Source organism: Bos javanicus, chromosome 24 (genome assembly GCF_032452875.1).
Source record: "Bos javanicus breed banteng chromosome 24, ARS-OSU_banteng_1.0, whole genome shotgun sequence".
In the NCBI taxonomy this organism is placed as follows: domain Eukaryota; kingdom Metazoa; phylum Chordata; class Mammalia; order Artiodactyla; family Bovidae; genus Bos; species Bos javanicus.
In genome coordinates this window covers 37,758,752-37,773,548 of record NC_083891.1, presented here as the reverse complement: position 1 = coordinate 37,773,548, position 14,797 = coordinate 37,758,752, and the positions used below count along the sequence as shown (strand labels likewise).

At 41.9% G+C, this 14,797-nt stretch overlaps 1 protein-coding gene across 19 annotated transcripts in view; it reads left to right on the top strand.

Moving 5' to 3' along the window:
• Nucleotides 1-14,797, top strand: part of DLGAP1 (DLG associated protein 1) — a 784,377-nt gene that overhangs the window by 624,552 nt on the left and 145,028 nt on the right. For all 19 annotated transcript variants that reach the window (XM_061399853.1, XM_061399852.1, XM_061399850.1 and 16 more), the window contains 2 exons: nucleotides 5,365-5,542; nucleotides 12,744-12,984. In XM_061399853.1, coding sequence (XP_061255837.1) covers nucleotides 5,365-5,542; nucleotides 12,744-12,984 — 419 coding nt within the window. The remainder of the gene's footprint in view (nucleotides 1-5,364; nucleotides 5,543-12,743; nucleotides 12,985-14,797) is intronic.

Sequence of the window (14,797 nt, the reverse complement as noted above, 5' to 3'; positions counted from 1 at the left end):
ATGCTGACATTCATTCCCCGTGTCAAACATTTATGGAGGAAGAGCAACAAAGAACACAAGAGACCTATGGGAGTTTGTTCCTTCAGTCTGAATCTTAAAATGTAGAAGTTGCTCCTGTGTCTAAGCTGTGCTGTTCTGGTGGGGCTAATCAGTTTGTGAAATGGATCCCCTTATGAAATTAAAGTTCTAAGAAACAGAAGGAAAATGAAGTGTTTAAGGAACAATATGGTGTTGCAAAAGAAGTTTGAAAAAAGACTCTAAGTGGCTGTCAATGAATCTCTCAGTCTGTTTTTCTGGTAATGTCTTAACTTCTTTTTTGAAAGATAGTTTTTCTGTATATAGACTTCTTTGTTGACCATCTTTTTCATTCAGTACTTGGAATATTTCATCTCAATGCCCTCTAGCATCCTTGATTTATGATGAGAAGTCAGCTTTTAATCTTACTGATGATTCCCTGTAAGTGATGAGTCATTTCTTTCTGCCTTCAAGATTTTCTCATTGTCTTTGCCTTTTGACACTTCTACAAGGCTATGGTTAGGTGTGGGTCTCACTGAGTTTGTAGTATTTTGAGTTTTTTTAAGCTTCTTAGATATATAAGAGTTTTCATCAGATTTGGGATGCTTTTGGCCACTAATTCTTCAGATGTATTTTCTACCTCTCCTTCTGGAACTCCAATTACATGTATGTTGGTATGTTTGATGGTGTCCCACCATCTATGAAGCTCTGTATGTTCTTCCTTATTCTTTTCTTTTAATTTCTCAGCCTGCGTAATCTCTCTTCAGGTTTATTCTTCTCCATGGGGCTTGCTCTGAGCCCCTTGAGTAAGTTTTCCATTTTATTTGTTATTATGTAGTTATTGGTGACTCAGTGGTAAAGAATCTGCCTGCAATCCAGGAGACCTGGGTTCGATCCCTGGGTTGGGAAGAGCCCCTGGAGGAGAGCATGGCAACCCACTCCAGTGTTCTTGCCTGGAGAATCCCATGGACCGAGGAGCCTACAGGGCTACAGTCCACGGGCTCGCAAAGAGTCGGACATGACCCAGTGATAGAACACGGGCACTGTGCTGTCCATTAGATCCCTGCAGCTTGTTCATCTTGTGGAGTTACAATGTTAGTGATATATTACAGGATTAGTCATTTTCTCTTTGGGAACACTGATTTAAAATGTTGTGTTCTCAGACAGAGAGAACAGACTTGTGGTTGCAAAGGTAAAGGGGGGCAGGGGGAGGGATGGATTGGGAGTTTGAAATTAACAGAGGTAAACTATTATATCTAGAATGCATAAACAACAAGGTCCTACTGTGTAGCACAGGGAACTATATTCAATATCCTGTGGTAAACCATAATGGGAAAGAATATGAAAAAAATGGATTATATATGTGTGTGTGTGCATGTGTGTGTGTGTATGAATCATCTTGCTGTACAGCAGAAATTCACACAACATTGTAAATCAACTTACTTAATATAGGTTATCACAGAATATGAAGCATAGTTGATTTACAATATTGTGTTAATTTCTGCTGTACAGCAAAGTGATTCGTATATATAAATGTATCTATATATAAACACATGCATTCTTTTTCATATTCTTTCCCATTATGGTAAATTAACTATACTCCAATAAAATTATCTTTTAAAATAAACATAATTAAAATAAAACTATACTTAAAAAGTAAAATGTATTAAATGTTGTTTTCCAAGTATTATTGCATTTTTTCTTTTTGCAATGGAAACCTTACTGATACACTGGCCAGACTTGTTTGTCTAGCTGTCTCACTGCCATCTAAGGGCATCCCATCTTTGGGTGCAGTTAAAGGACATTATAATGAATGGGGCTCAACCAGGCCAAAATCTCAATTCCATTGGGATAAGCCATAAAAGGTTAACTTAGCATAAGCAATTTAGGGAGAAAGTGAAATATGATAGCTGTCATTTGAATAGGCTAATATCGATCATTAATCTAATCTAAGAGCTAATGTTTCTGAATATGCACATTCCTTTTCTACTTAGCAAATCAACTTCCTCTAGAGTTGATAATCAACTCATTCTCTTTTGGTGTTTCTTTCATGAGTGTTTCATCTTCAGGAGCACCGTACCCTTTATGATGAGAGCTGTGGGCTCTACTCTCTAAGTGGACAAGATCAAAGAGCTCATTTCCTTATATTTCGTGTATCATTAAAGTAGGTGTTGTTTCATCAGGAATGATTCACCAAAGTAGAACTATTCGATATCTTCTGAATGATTTTCCAGTTTGGAATTATGCTTTATTTCATAACGAGTGGCCGGAGTGAATGATTGTTTCAAGGATGCCTCATTTCTCCATCTCAGCCAGCAGACACACACTCATCGTTCAAAACACTGAGCTTTTCACTTCTTCTTTTGAATGTAGACCATTTATGAAACAGCTGCCCCCAATGCTGCCCTGATAACTGTTTGGAAGCGCAGCATCATTTATGTTGGCAATACCATTGCTCTGGGTCAGGCTACAAAATAGCCAAAGAAACACATTTGTCTTCTCTCAGGTTCTAGTGGAAGTGAACTTTGGGCTGTAAATGCTTCTAGCGAAGGCTCTCTTTCCCTAGAAGAGATCTCAATGGGAAAATTTACTCTTCAGTGTATTTGTTTTCTGACAGGGATTTTTGGCACGAGCATTTATAAAGTGGTCCATGGTGGCTCAGACAATAAAGCGTCTGTCTACAATGCGGGAGACCTGGGTTCCATCCCTGTGTCGGGAAGATCCGCTGGAGAAGGAAATGGCAATGCACTCCAGTACTGTTGCCTGGAAAATCCCATGGACAGAGAAGCCTGGTAGGCTACAGTCCATGGGGTTGCAAAAACTCGGACATGACTGAGCGACTTCACTTTCCTTTCCTTTCCATGGTGGATCTCCATAATGGCACATAATGCATGCAAAATACTTGCCTGATCTGGCAGAGGTATTTTTATGTTTGGCAGCTACTTTTAGGATCCATAGGGAACACTGCTAGAACAATCAGTTTCTCTTTTGTATTAGTAAAATACACAAGGATTTTGATGCTAAATTCCAGATCTCTTCTAATTTGGCCCCTCCTTCAGTGTAGTTGCAAAAAGTGGCCACTAATCAAATCCTTAGCTTTTAGTATTAAATTTACCAGGGGCTTCCCTGGTGATCAGATGGTCAAGAATCTGCCTGCAATGGAGGAGACCTGGGTTGGATCCCTGGGTTGGGAATGGACATGAGTCTGAGCAAACTCCTCAAGATAGGACAGAGGAGATAGGAAATGACAGAGGAGCCTGGCATGCTGCAGTTCATGGGGTCACAAAGAGTTGGACACCACTTAGCAACTGAACAACAAGTATTAAATTTATAAATTAATTTAGGAAGTCTAAAATTTTTTACAATATTGAGTTTCACATCCAGGAAAATTGTTTTTATTTACGACTTGCTTATTAAGCCTTGCATAAAGTTTTACTACTTTTTCAAAAATTTTTATTACTTTTTCAAAAATTTCTGGTGCACCTCTTTTTCATAGCTTCAACTTATTATGTTTATCATTTTGAATGGATTTTTAAATTAAAATTTCTATTTGGTGGTGGCAGTATATAGAAAAACTATTGATTTCTCTGTTTTTACCCTGTATGTAACTATTTGGGCAATCACTCTTATTAGTTCTAAAAGTTTTCAGTTGATTTTGTCTTCTAGCGAATTAATTGTATAATCTATAAATACTCAAAGTTTCTCTCTTTCTTCAGAATATTTATATTCTCTATTTCTTTTTTCGTTTCCAATTTCATTAGCTATGATCTCCAGAAAAATTATAAATAATAGAAGCTTATTGGGCCTACATCTTTCTCCTTATCAACTTTTTAAATTGCAGACAATATTAGAGCAAATTTTTTTAATTTAATAACGAAAGAAACAAAATCACCCTGAATCCCACACAAAAACAAACTTCAAAAATTACTTAAAAAACACAGACATAGAAAACAAACTTATGGTTACCAGAGGGGAAAGAGGGGAGGAGGGATGAATTAGGAGTTTAGGATTAAAATATACAAACTGCTGTGTATAAAATAGATTTAAAAAATAAACCAAGGTCCTACTGTATAGCACAAGGAACTCTATTCAGTATCTTGTAATAGTGTATAAAGAAGAATATATAACTAAACCACTTTGCTGTACACCTGAAACTAACACAACATTGTAAATCAGCTACATTTCAATAAAAAATTTTTAATTACTAAAACAATTGTTTTTATGTGTACAGAAAGGATAAGGAAGGCTATACAGCAAGTTGGTATGGGTAGTTCTTCCAGGGGAGTGGAATTCTGGAGCAGGAACAAGGGGAGACCCACTTTCTGCTCTGTGCACTTCTGGATAGCTTGGCTTTTTGAGAAGTACAATTTCTGCTTTTATAATTTTAAAATGCATCTTGGGAAATAGTCTTACGAGTATAATGTATGTAAGACTTGTCTTTGGATATCAAGATTTAGAGATGTGCACATGTTAACGTCTAAAATTTAAGTTTTGTTCACTGTTAAGTCTCAACTAAATTAGAAAAGATTAAACAGATGATAGAAAGATGGATAGAGATATTGATAGAGTTATAGGCAGACACCCATTTGCCATTTGCCACTAGTAGAAAATCCAAAAAAAAAAAAGGACAATCTTGTTTGTAGGACATATATTAAGCTAACCTTAAAAGTGCATTCCAGTATACAGTAGGTGCAAATACTGTTTGCTTCCACTTATGTGAGATACCTAGAATAGTCAAATTCATAGTCAGATGCCAGGGTAGATGCCAGGGGCTTCAGCTGTAGAGGGGAGGGGGGATCAAGGGATGGGGAGGGAGGGAGTGGGGATGGGGAGCTAGTGTTTACTGGGGACAGAGTTTCAGTTTAGGAAGGTGAAACATTCGGGGACGGATGATGGTGAGAGTTGCCCAACAATGTGAATATACTTAGTGCCACTGAAGTGCACAGTTAAATATGGTTGAATCGTGCATTTTATATATTATGTGACTTTTACCACAATAAAAAATAAAATAGAAGATGGCATAGAAGAGAAATGAGTACAAAGGGAAAGCTCACAAATTACAACCGGGAAGGATTCTAGGGCAGGCATGGCAGCTACACGATGCCCCCTAGGATGTCTAGGAAAATGTGATTGAGGACATTATTTCATGGGCTGAAGGAATTATAATTGCTCTCAATGATTTCCCATCAAAAGCTTTCTTCCCAGACCCCACGGGGGATGCACGGGAGGGCATCTGTGTTACTCGCGCCAGTATGTAGGGTGGCAATGGCAGTCGGAACTTGCCCTGTCTTACTCCCGGCTGCACGGTGGAACAGGACTCGACGCATACTCTCCGTTGTTCTCCTCCAGGATTTCCAATGAGCACTCCCCCAAACTCCAGATCCGGAGTCACAGTTACCTGAGGGCGGTCAGTGAGGTCTCCATCAACCGAAGCCTCGACAGCCTTGACCCTGCGGGACTGCTCACGTCCCCGAAGTTCCGCTCCAGGAACGAGAGCTACATGCGCGCCATGAGCACCATCAGCCAGGTGAGCCCCGCGGCCATGGGCACTGAACTGCACGGGGGAGCTGGGGAAACCCAGGGGGTGTGACGCGAGGAGGCTGACATCCCCCGAGTGATGCTGGTGGGTCGGGCAGGGGCCCAGTCTAAATGCTGCCTGTGACTGGCCACAGCCGGCGCTGGGGACCAACAGTCCTACCAGCAGCAGAGGAGTCCTTGGGCAGCTGGGGTAAAGCACGTGGCGGGAGTCCTTGAGGAAACTCTCTAGCAGTCAGCCTGCACCGGCACATTTATCGTTAAGGAGCTGATGGATGAGGCTTCAGTTGCAAAGACATTTGAAGGATGGAAGGACAGGGTGGACGTCACTGGCAAAACCTAGGCAGTGTCTAATCCTAAAAGTATTAAGCAAGTCATCAAACAGGAACAAAGGCTGGGAAATGAGATGTGATCTGTTTATTTCAGCTGGGTCCTAGGTGAATATTGTGTCTTGGTTTTAAGACAAGTCTACTTCTAAGAACTGGTACCCAGAATTAGGGATGAAGACTCAGTAAAGTTGACTTAATACTGCATCTGAAATACTCAGCTAAAGCTTCTCAGTGCCTCCAGAGAATATGGGAGGGGTTAGGCTGCCTCAACCCAAGGGAGGGTTAAACCTAGGACTCCTGGAGGGTGGACACTGCAGCTTTCAGGGGCCACCAGAGGAGCAGGAGGCGCCTCTTCTGGAAGACAAAAAAAGGGTGTTTTGGGGGTTTTTTTTTGGAAATAATGTTTAGGAGTTCTAAATTTAATTTTTATCACAGTTTTTTTTAAATAAGCACCATACTTGGGACTTCCTTGGCGGTCCAGTGTTAAGAATCCACCTGCCAATGCAGGGGACACGGGTTCAATCCCTGATTGAACAGCAATTAAGCCCGTGCACCCAGACTACTGAGCCCAAGAGCCACAACTACTGAAACTCAAGTACCTAGAGTCTGTGCTCCACAAGAGAAGCCACCACAATGAGAAGCCCAAGCACGGCAACTAGAGAGCAGCCCCCACTTGCTGAAATCCGTGAACATCAACGAAGACCCAGAGCAGACAAAAATTAATTAATTATTTTAAAAAGCACTATACTATTAACTCAGCTAATATTATTGAGCAAAACACTGGGCTAGATTCTGCAAGTTATTCAGTGGTGAATAATGCCTCATTCCTGCTCCCCCAAAGTTTATAGTTTAATGGAGATTATACCAAAAAATAAATAACAAATGTTATTTACTTGAACACCAGAAAAACACTGAGATAGGCAGGACAAGAATTGGCCATAAGAGCCAACTTTACTGGGTCAGGCACTGTGCCAACTGCTTTATATGTTCATAATATTAATCCTTATAAACACCCTGTAAGATATGTAAGTAACCAAAAGTTAAATGGGACTTTGTGGTCATGAAATTGTCAACAAGATACCCAAGAGAATAAAAAAAAAAAGTGTTCAGTGCCCAGGATTCTAAAGAGAGTGCTTCTAGGCATGGGGTCTAGGAATGTACATTTTAACAGATATTCCAGGTGATTCTAATAAATAATGTATTAATAAAGAAGTATTTATTAAAGTAGTATATATCTGAACTTTGAAAAATGTTGGCCTAAAGCAGTTACCGCTAGCACCACATTGGAAGCCCCAAAGCATATGCAAGCAATAGTGTGTGGTTGGAGTTCAGAATACTTGTAGCCGCAGCAATGGGCAATCTGTTCTGAATTTTGTCTTAGAGGCATCTTTCATGCACAGCCTTCCATGCAGGGCCCAGGGGACTGGACCTTATTCATTAGGAGGGAGACTGACTGAAGATTAATTAAAACTTCAGCTTTTATGCAGGCAAAACAGACAATCAGAACTTTGATGAAGGATAGTTAATCCAACCACCCCCCCAAAAAAATTTAATTGTAGGAAAATTGGAGAGAATGAGAAAGAGCCTGAAGAGGCAGAGAGGCTAGTTTGAAAGACTTTGTGATCACCAAGGTGAGAATTAATATTACCGGTGGTAGTGATGGTCATGCTGCTGCTGCTGTTGATAGCAGCAACAGTGTTGATGGAGATGGTGCTGGTGATGGTGCTGAGGAGTGTGATGAGGGTGGTGGTAACGATGGTGGTGGTAGAGATGAGGCTAACGATGGTGGTAACGGTGAAGATGCTAAGGCGGTGGTGTTGAATGGTAGGCTAAGCCCTGAAGTGTCTCTGATCTATCAGAGTAAGACCTTGAAATAGGATCACGCCTCTCATTTTGTCCCCACCATCAAAATAGAGCTTCCTGCTAAAATGTATCCTTGAAAAGCAAAGGCAGCAAGGCTCCAATGTCAGGGTAGGGTGGAAGTCAGGAAAAGTTGGCATATTGGATTCCAATGTTTGCCCGCTGTACATTTCCTTAAAGAAATCTCCAAGAGTACACATATCTATTTGTGCCAGCTACCGCTGTCCAGTGAGGCTCACTATCCCAACTCTTAGGTAAATATTTGGTGTCTCGTTTGGTGAAACTTGAACTTTGCTTTGTTCTTACTTTTTTTCAATATAAACAATATAATTTTTAAAACTTCTTTAAACTGATCTTTATTCTGGACAGGCTCGTGGTCACATAGCCTTCCAGAATTGTAAAAGAGTCTATAACTCTCCGGTGTCACACCTGAAGAATACATCCATGGGATTAGAATATTTTGCTGGAAATGTTTATACACACCCACTGCTGTCATAACTTCACATGGTTAAAGCAGGAGAGCTTCCTCATCAGGACGCACACTCATGCAGCTGCCTGCTTTTAGTCCCTGCGCCACAAATCTGACCTTCCTTGAGACAGTGTCACTTTCTGGTGACAACTTAGTACAATGTCGACAAATCACTGAAGAAGCACGTCTGGGCCCTGATCCAGGCTGGTGGGGGTCAAGTCTGCAATTCAGTGGTGTGATCATTTCGCCTGAAGTAAAATACAGGAAGCAGAGCCACCCTAAATGGATTCCTAATGACACACCATTTTTCTAGTATCATATTCATTTTTCAAGGAACAGAGTATCAGGAAGGATGATTTCAAATTTTCTGTCACCATCCCAGCATTGTCATTATTCAAAGGGAATGATTTCTTCTTCTAAGTAATCCCACTACATATATTCTAGGCTTTTCAACAAGTAGTTGGTGGTTGTGGTGCTGGAGATCTCTCTCTTCTAGATCTTCAGTAGCAGCTCTAATAGTATAGAATTTAAGTGCATTATATCCTATTCCTTCTTAAAACCTGATATATTATTCATCAAAGGCTCCTAGAAAGATCAAAGTAAAATGCTGTAAGAAATTGGTATAGAATAACTAAATTGTTTCCGCCATTCATACCTTATAGAAATAAAATATCCCTTAAAACAGATTGCGCTTGGATTATGAGGAGAAACAAACATCTTTTTATATGTTTATTCCCTTTCTACTTTTTTTTTCCTATATACACATCTAAAAAATAGGGGCTTTTAAAGTAAGACTTGAGAAGAATTTGAGAACGTCACATGTTAAAAAATATTTGGCATAATAACTCTCATTTCCAAATTAGCCCAATTTACTTCTCAATTTATTTCAAGTCCAAATCAAACATCTTCACCTAGAATGATAAACTAGATGCCCACAGATATATTTTGTCCAGTGATGTTTGGGTTTGTACACCATTTTAAAAATGTAAATGTGATAGGGCAGTTATTGTACTTGATGGTAATACCAGGAGGTTAGTGGTGACTTTTGACGTAAACTATCCCTTCATTGTATTTGTACCAGAAATGTAAACTGAGATGACTTAAGCATTTTTGAGCACACAGCTAGCCAGTGACAGAACCTAGAACACCTAGGTGTCCTGACTCCTAACTCGTAAGTTTCTTCAATATCTGCTGGAATTGGGGTATTAGTGGCAATGATATTGCCAATAATAGTGGTAGTAATAATGGAAATGAGAAGAATGGAATAGTTACTATATATCACTTACCTGACATATGCTATAAGCTTTGCGTATTATCTCATTAATTTCATATCAACTGTAAGAAAGATTGGCTTCCCAGGTAGCTCAGTGGTAAAGAATGTGCCTGCCAACGCAGGAGACGTGGGTTCGATCTGTGGATCTAGAAGATCCCCTGGAGAAGGAAATAGCAACCCACTCTAGTATTCTTGCCTGAAGAATCCCATGGACAGAGGAGCCTGGCAGGCTACAGACATGCACACATGCATAAGAAAGATCATTTTTTAATTTATGAACCTCAGAGAATATAAAATAATATCTAGTATTATGGAATGCCTACTATGTGCCTAGTAATGTTCACTTGTATATTTTATTTTTCTCCTTAAAAGCATCCCTGTGAGGTAGGTATTATTATACCCATTTTACAGATGAGAAAAGTGAGGCTCAGAGAATAGAAGTGAATTGCCATGATATAGTAGAAGCAGCATTGTTGTTCAATTGCTAAGTCGTGTCCAGTTCTTTGCGACCCCATGAACTGCAGCATGCCAAGCTTCCCTGTCCTTCACTATCTCCTGGAATTTGCTCAGACTTATGTCCATTGAGTCAGTAATACCATCCAACCACTTCATCCTCTGTCGTTCCCTTCTCCTCCTGCCTTCAGTCATTCCCAGCATCAGGTTCTTTTCCAGTGAGTCAGCTCTTTGCATCAGGTGGCCAAAGGATTGGAGCTTCAGCTTCAGCACCAGTCCTTCCAATGAATATTCAGGATTGATTTCCTTTAGAATTGACTGGTTTGATTTCCTTGCTGTCCAACAGACTCTCAAGAGTCTTATCAAACACCACAGTTTGAAAGCATCAATTCTTCAGCACTCAGCCTTCTCTATAGTCCCACTCACGGCATTAAACCAGATAAAAAAATAAATCCAAATGAATTTAAAATCTGAGCAGTGAAACAAAAGAAAGGCAATTACTAATGAAATGATGGTCCCAGAAATGGTCCCAGAACTGAAAGATATGAATCTGCAGGTTGGGAGGGCCTAGTACCTAGTATAATGAATGGACAAAGATCCCTACAGGGAATGAATGCCATGGTGAAACATTAGATCACTCAGGACCAAAAAAAAAAAAAAAAAATCCTAAAAAGCTTCCAGAAGGGATGGGGCAAACCAGCACACACAGAAAGGCTCAGAGGTGAGAAAGACATCTGTTTTCTCAGTCTCTAGCACACATGGAGGCTAAGAGACAAGGAGAGAAGCCGAGAAATACCTGAAAGGAGGAGGGATGCAGCTAAAACTCTAAATGCAAGCATGCTCTCCCTTAACGGTGGAGGTGGTACAGATATTGCCAACAATGTGAAGGGGGCTGCCTTCCCAAGAAAGCACTAGAAGATGTGCTCCACTGAAAAGAGGGAATAAAACAAGGAAAGGGGAACTGGGGCACCACCACAAGTTGGATAATGAAAGGTACCCCCAGAATGATGGGGAAGGGAGATCCCAGCACAGCAGTGGGCTTAGCAGCCATAGATTGTATGTAGTAGGAGGCACCCAGACAGATGTTTCAAGGGCAGGAAGGAAACCAAGAGGTTATCAGAGGTCTCTGAACATATCAGGAGATTCACATAAGCATGTGTCTGGCAATATGGATGCAAATACCGTTAAGATTCACCTGGAAGAATTGAAAATGGTTCTTCTGGGGAGGAAGAATTGGGGCTGAGTTGGGGGCTCGCTCTTTGTTTTTATAAGCCATCTACAGCTACTTGACCTATATGTGTGTCTAGGCTGGATAAAGAATCACCTTTTTGTATGAAAAAACGTAGTCATTTGTAAAACTAGGCCTACAGTCTGTTGGGTGGCAAGAGAGTTGCACACAACTAAGCGATTAAACAACCTGGTCTGGCTTTTTTTTTTTTTAATGTGGTATTCAAATCCAGGGTAAGTTATATACAGAGGAATATAAGTTAATAAACACCGATTCCTCAAAAGGGGGAACAATTTATTTGGAAGATTTTAAAAACAATTTGTGGACCATATCAGCTTTTTATTGAGAAGAGTGAACCTTTTTTAGATAGCAAGGAGATCCAACTAGTCCATTCTGAAGGAGATCAGCCCTGGGATTTCTTTGGAGGGAATGATGCTGAAGCTGAAATTCCAGTACTTTGGCCACCTCATGCGAAGAGTTGACTCATTGGAAAAGACTCTGATGCTGGGAGGGATTGGGGGCAGGAGGAGAAGGAGACTACAGAGGATGAGATGGCTGGATGGCATCACTGACTCGATGGACGTGAGTCTGAGTAAACTCCGGGAGTTGATGATGGACAGGGATGCCTGGCGTGCTGCGATTCATGGGGTTGCAAAGAGTCGGACACGACTGAGCGACTGAACTGAACTGAACTGACTGATACAGTTTGAAAATCTCAATAATAGTGTCTTTCAAGACTGACATATCTGGATTGACCTATTTTTGTGCAGAATATATATATCTTGCCAGAAAATATAGGGCCTGTTTCTAGACTTTGCACTAAATTACACTCCAGTCGACACAAATTATTTGACGAACTAATCACTTCCAAAGGCACAATAAAAATACTAGCTTCTAAAACGTTTGTGCCAAAAATTGCCCCATTGAAGTACATGAACTCTGACCGTGGGCTGTAACAGTGGCCCCTAGGTTTGCATTTATATCTGCTGGAGAAGGGATAAAGGAAAATTAACACCTCAGCATGAGCTGGAGGAATGATTTCCCAACACCATGCTTCCTTGCATTCTAAAAACAAAGTTCTCTTTCTTTAGAATTTAACTGACTATAAGCTAGATACCACCCCATTAGTCTGCAAGGATGCTGCTGTTCAATGGCTCAGGTGTGTCTGTTTGTGACCCCATGGACTGCAGCACGCCAGACTTCCCTGGCCATCACCAACTCCCAGAGCTTACTCAAACTCATGTCCATGGAGTCAGTGATGCCATCCAACCATCTCATCCTCTGTTGTCCCCTTCTACTCCTGCCCTCAGTCTTTCCCAGCATCAGAGTCTTCCAATGAGTCAGCTCTTCTCATCAGATGGCCAAGTATGGAAGCTTCATCAGTCCTTCCAGTGAATATTCAGGGTTAATTTCCTTTAGGGTTGACTGGTTTGATTTCTTTGCTGAGGAGCTAAAAATACGTTCGAATTTAATGCTATCTGATGGGGCGTTCCTCTCGGGGATGCGGTTTGGAGATGCTCAGAGGGCGAGTTGGCTTCTCCCCGGGAAGAGCTGTTGCTAACGTCCCATCTGGCCCTGCAGGTGAGCGAGATGGAGGTGAACGGGCAGTTCGAGTCGGTGTGCGAGTCGGTGTTCAGCGAGCTGGAGTCGCAGGCGGTGGAAGCCCTGGACCTGCCGATGCCTGGCTGCTTCCGCATGCGGAGCCACAGCTATGTGAGAGCCATCGAGAAGGGCTGTTCGCAGGACGACGAGTGCGTGTCGCTGCGGTCCTCCTCCCCGCCGCGCACCACCACCACCGTGAGGACCATCCAAAGCAGCACGGGTGAGTGTGCAGAGCCAGCCCCGCGCACCACCCCCGCCGCCCAGGCGGCGCCTCAACTGTCCCCAGACACTGCACGTGGTCCTCTCGCGGGTGTCACACAGTCTCCGGTCACCAGACCCCACCCACTCCCCGCGAGGCATCCCAGCCTCCGGCCACAGTCACGCACCCCCTTCTAACTCCATCTGCGTCTCCGGAATCACCAGAGGAAACTGCAACTCGGGGACCAAGGGAGACAGCACAGGGGGAGATGTTCCCAAGGTGCCCACACAGCATCCTAGGGCCAGTACTCTCATCCCACCCAACTCCTGCGCTCCATCAGCAGACCCTCCCGTTCAGGGCTATGACCGTCTCCACGAATCAGACACCCTGATTGTTGAGCATCGCAGAGCTGGAAAGCTTTTAAAATCCCAAGATATACACAAAATGACTCTCCCGAAAGACCTGAACTATCATTGTGAGACAGTAAGAAATGGATGATGCAGTAACACTGATTGCACAACTTATGTTTTCTTTTATTATACCCAAAGGCAGATTTATTTCATTTTATTTTAGACCTCCTGACTATCTATACGCACCCAGCACCTCCTTTGCACTCTAAACTGAGTTTGGATTTATGCCACTACACTGTCTTTTGATCAGATTTTCATCAGAGAGGCACAGAAGAGATTAGCTGGTTTCCATGACACTGGACCTATATAGGAATATAGCCATGGATTGTGTGTGACAGTGTATGTATTGTTTTGGAGGGTTTCAGGGTGCTTTTTAAAAAAATAACATTTGGGTCCAAGAAGAAAATCCTCTCCATTGTAACTAGTCTTAACTTTGGTAGAATTTAGCATTACTCTAATAAAGACTAGTTCGATAAAAAAGATCATCACATCGAGTCAAGATAAATGATGAATTAATTAGAAGGAAAAATCTATGCTAAACTATTCAGTTTTCATTCTAGGTGCCTCAAATGTCAGCAATTATCATTCAGCTTAGAACTTTCGCTGGCTTGGGAACTAATAGGTTCTCATCTTACTTGCAAGAAAGCCATTAAAGGTTAAACAACAGGTCTTCCTTCTGGACCAAGGCAAATTAGTATCTCAGGATTAGGGAAGAGATGCTTCTAGACCGTGGTTCAGCTGACCCACTGTATCCCAGCACCTCTGGCCCTGGGTGGCCGATTCCCACCAGAGACAGAAGGTGTGCGTTTTTGCTCACTAGGAGATTCTGCACAAACAGCCACAGACGAGGTTAATAAGTTAAATAAAGTTGGTTCAGGAAATGAACACATTTTTAAATTCATTCACGGGCATATTTGTGCGTGTTTACATCTGTGCAATAAGTGTAGCTTGAAGGTGTGGCTGTGTCTCTAGTTTCGTCTTTGGTGTTTCCCTGTTTCCCCGCCCCGTCCCCACCCACCTCCCCCCAGCCCTGTCTGATCTGTTCTCTGTACAGCAGATTCATCACTCACCAGCTACTCTCCTGTGCTGCAATTGCTCCTTAAATATGCAAAATTCAGATCCTTGCCCAGAAGGGCCGAGGGAAGGAAAAGGGAACACCCTGCCCCAAATACCCTATTCTGACCTTTCTAAGACCCTTCCCAGGTATGCTGAGGGTTTCCAGAGCTCAGATAATAAGGTCACCAGGTAAAATCCAAGTTGCCAGTTACATGTGAATTTCAGATCAATAGTGAATCATTTTGTAGTGTCAGTATATCCCAAATCTTTCATGGGACCTACTTACACTACAGAATTATCTGTGACATCTGCAGTGTTTGCTAAATCTGACAAGCCTATCAGAGAAGGAGGTGAAGGGGGCCTGGGGT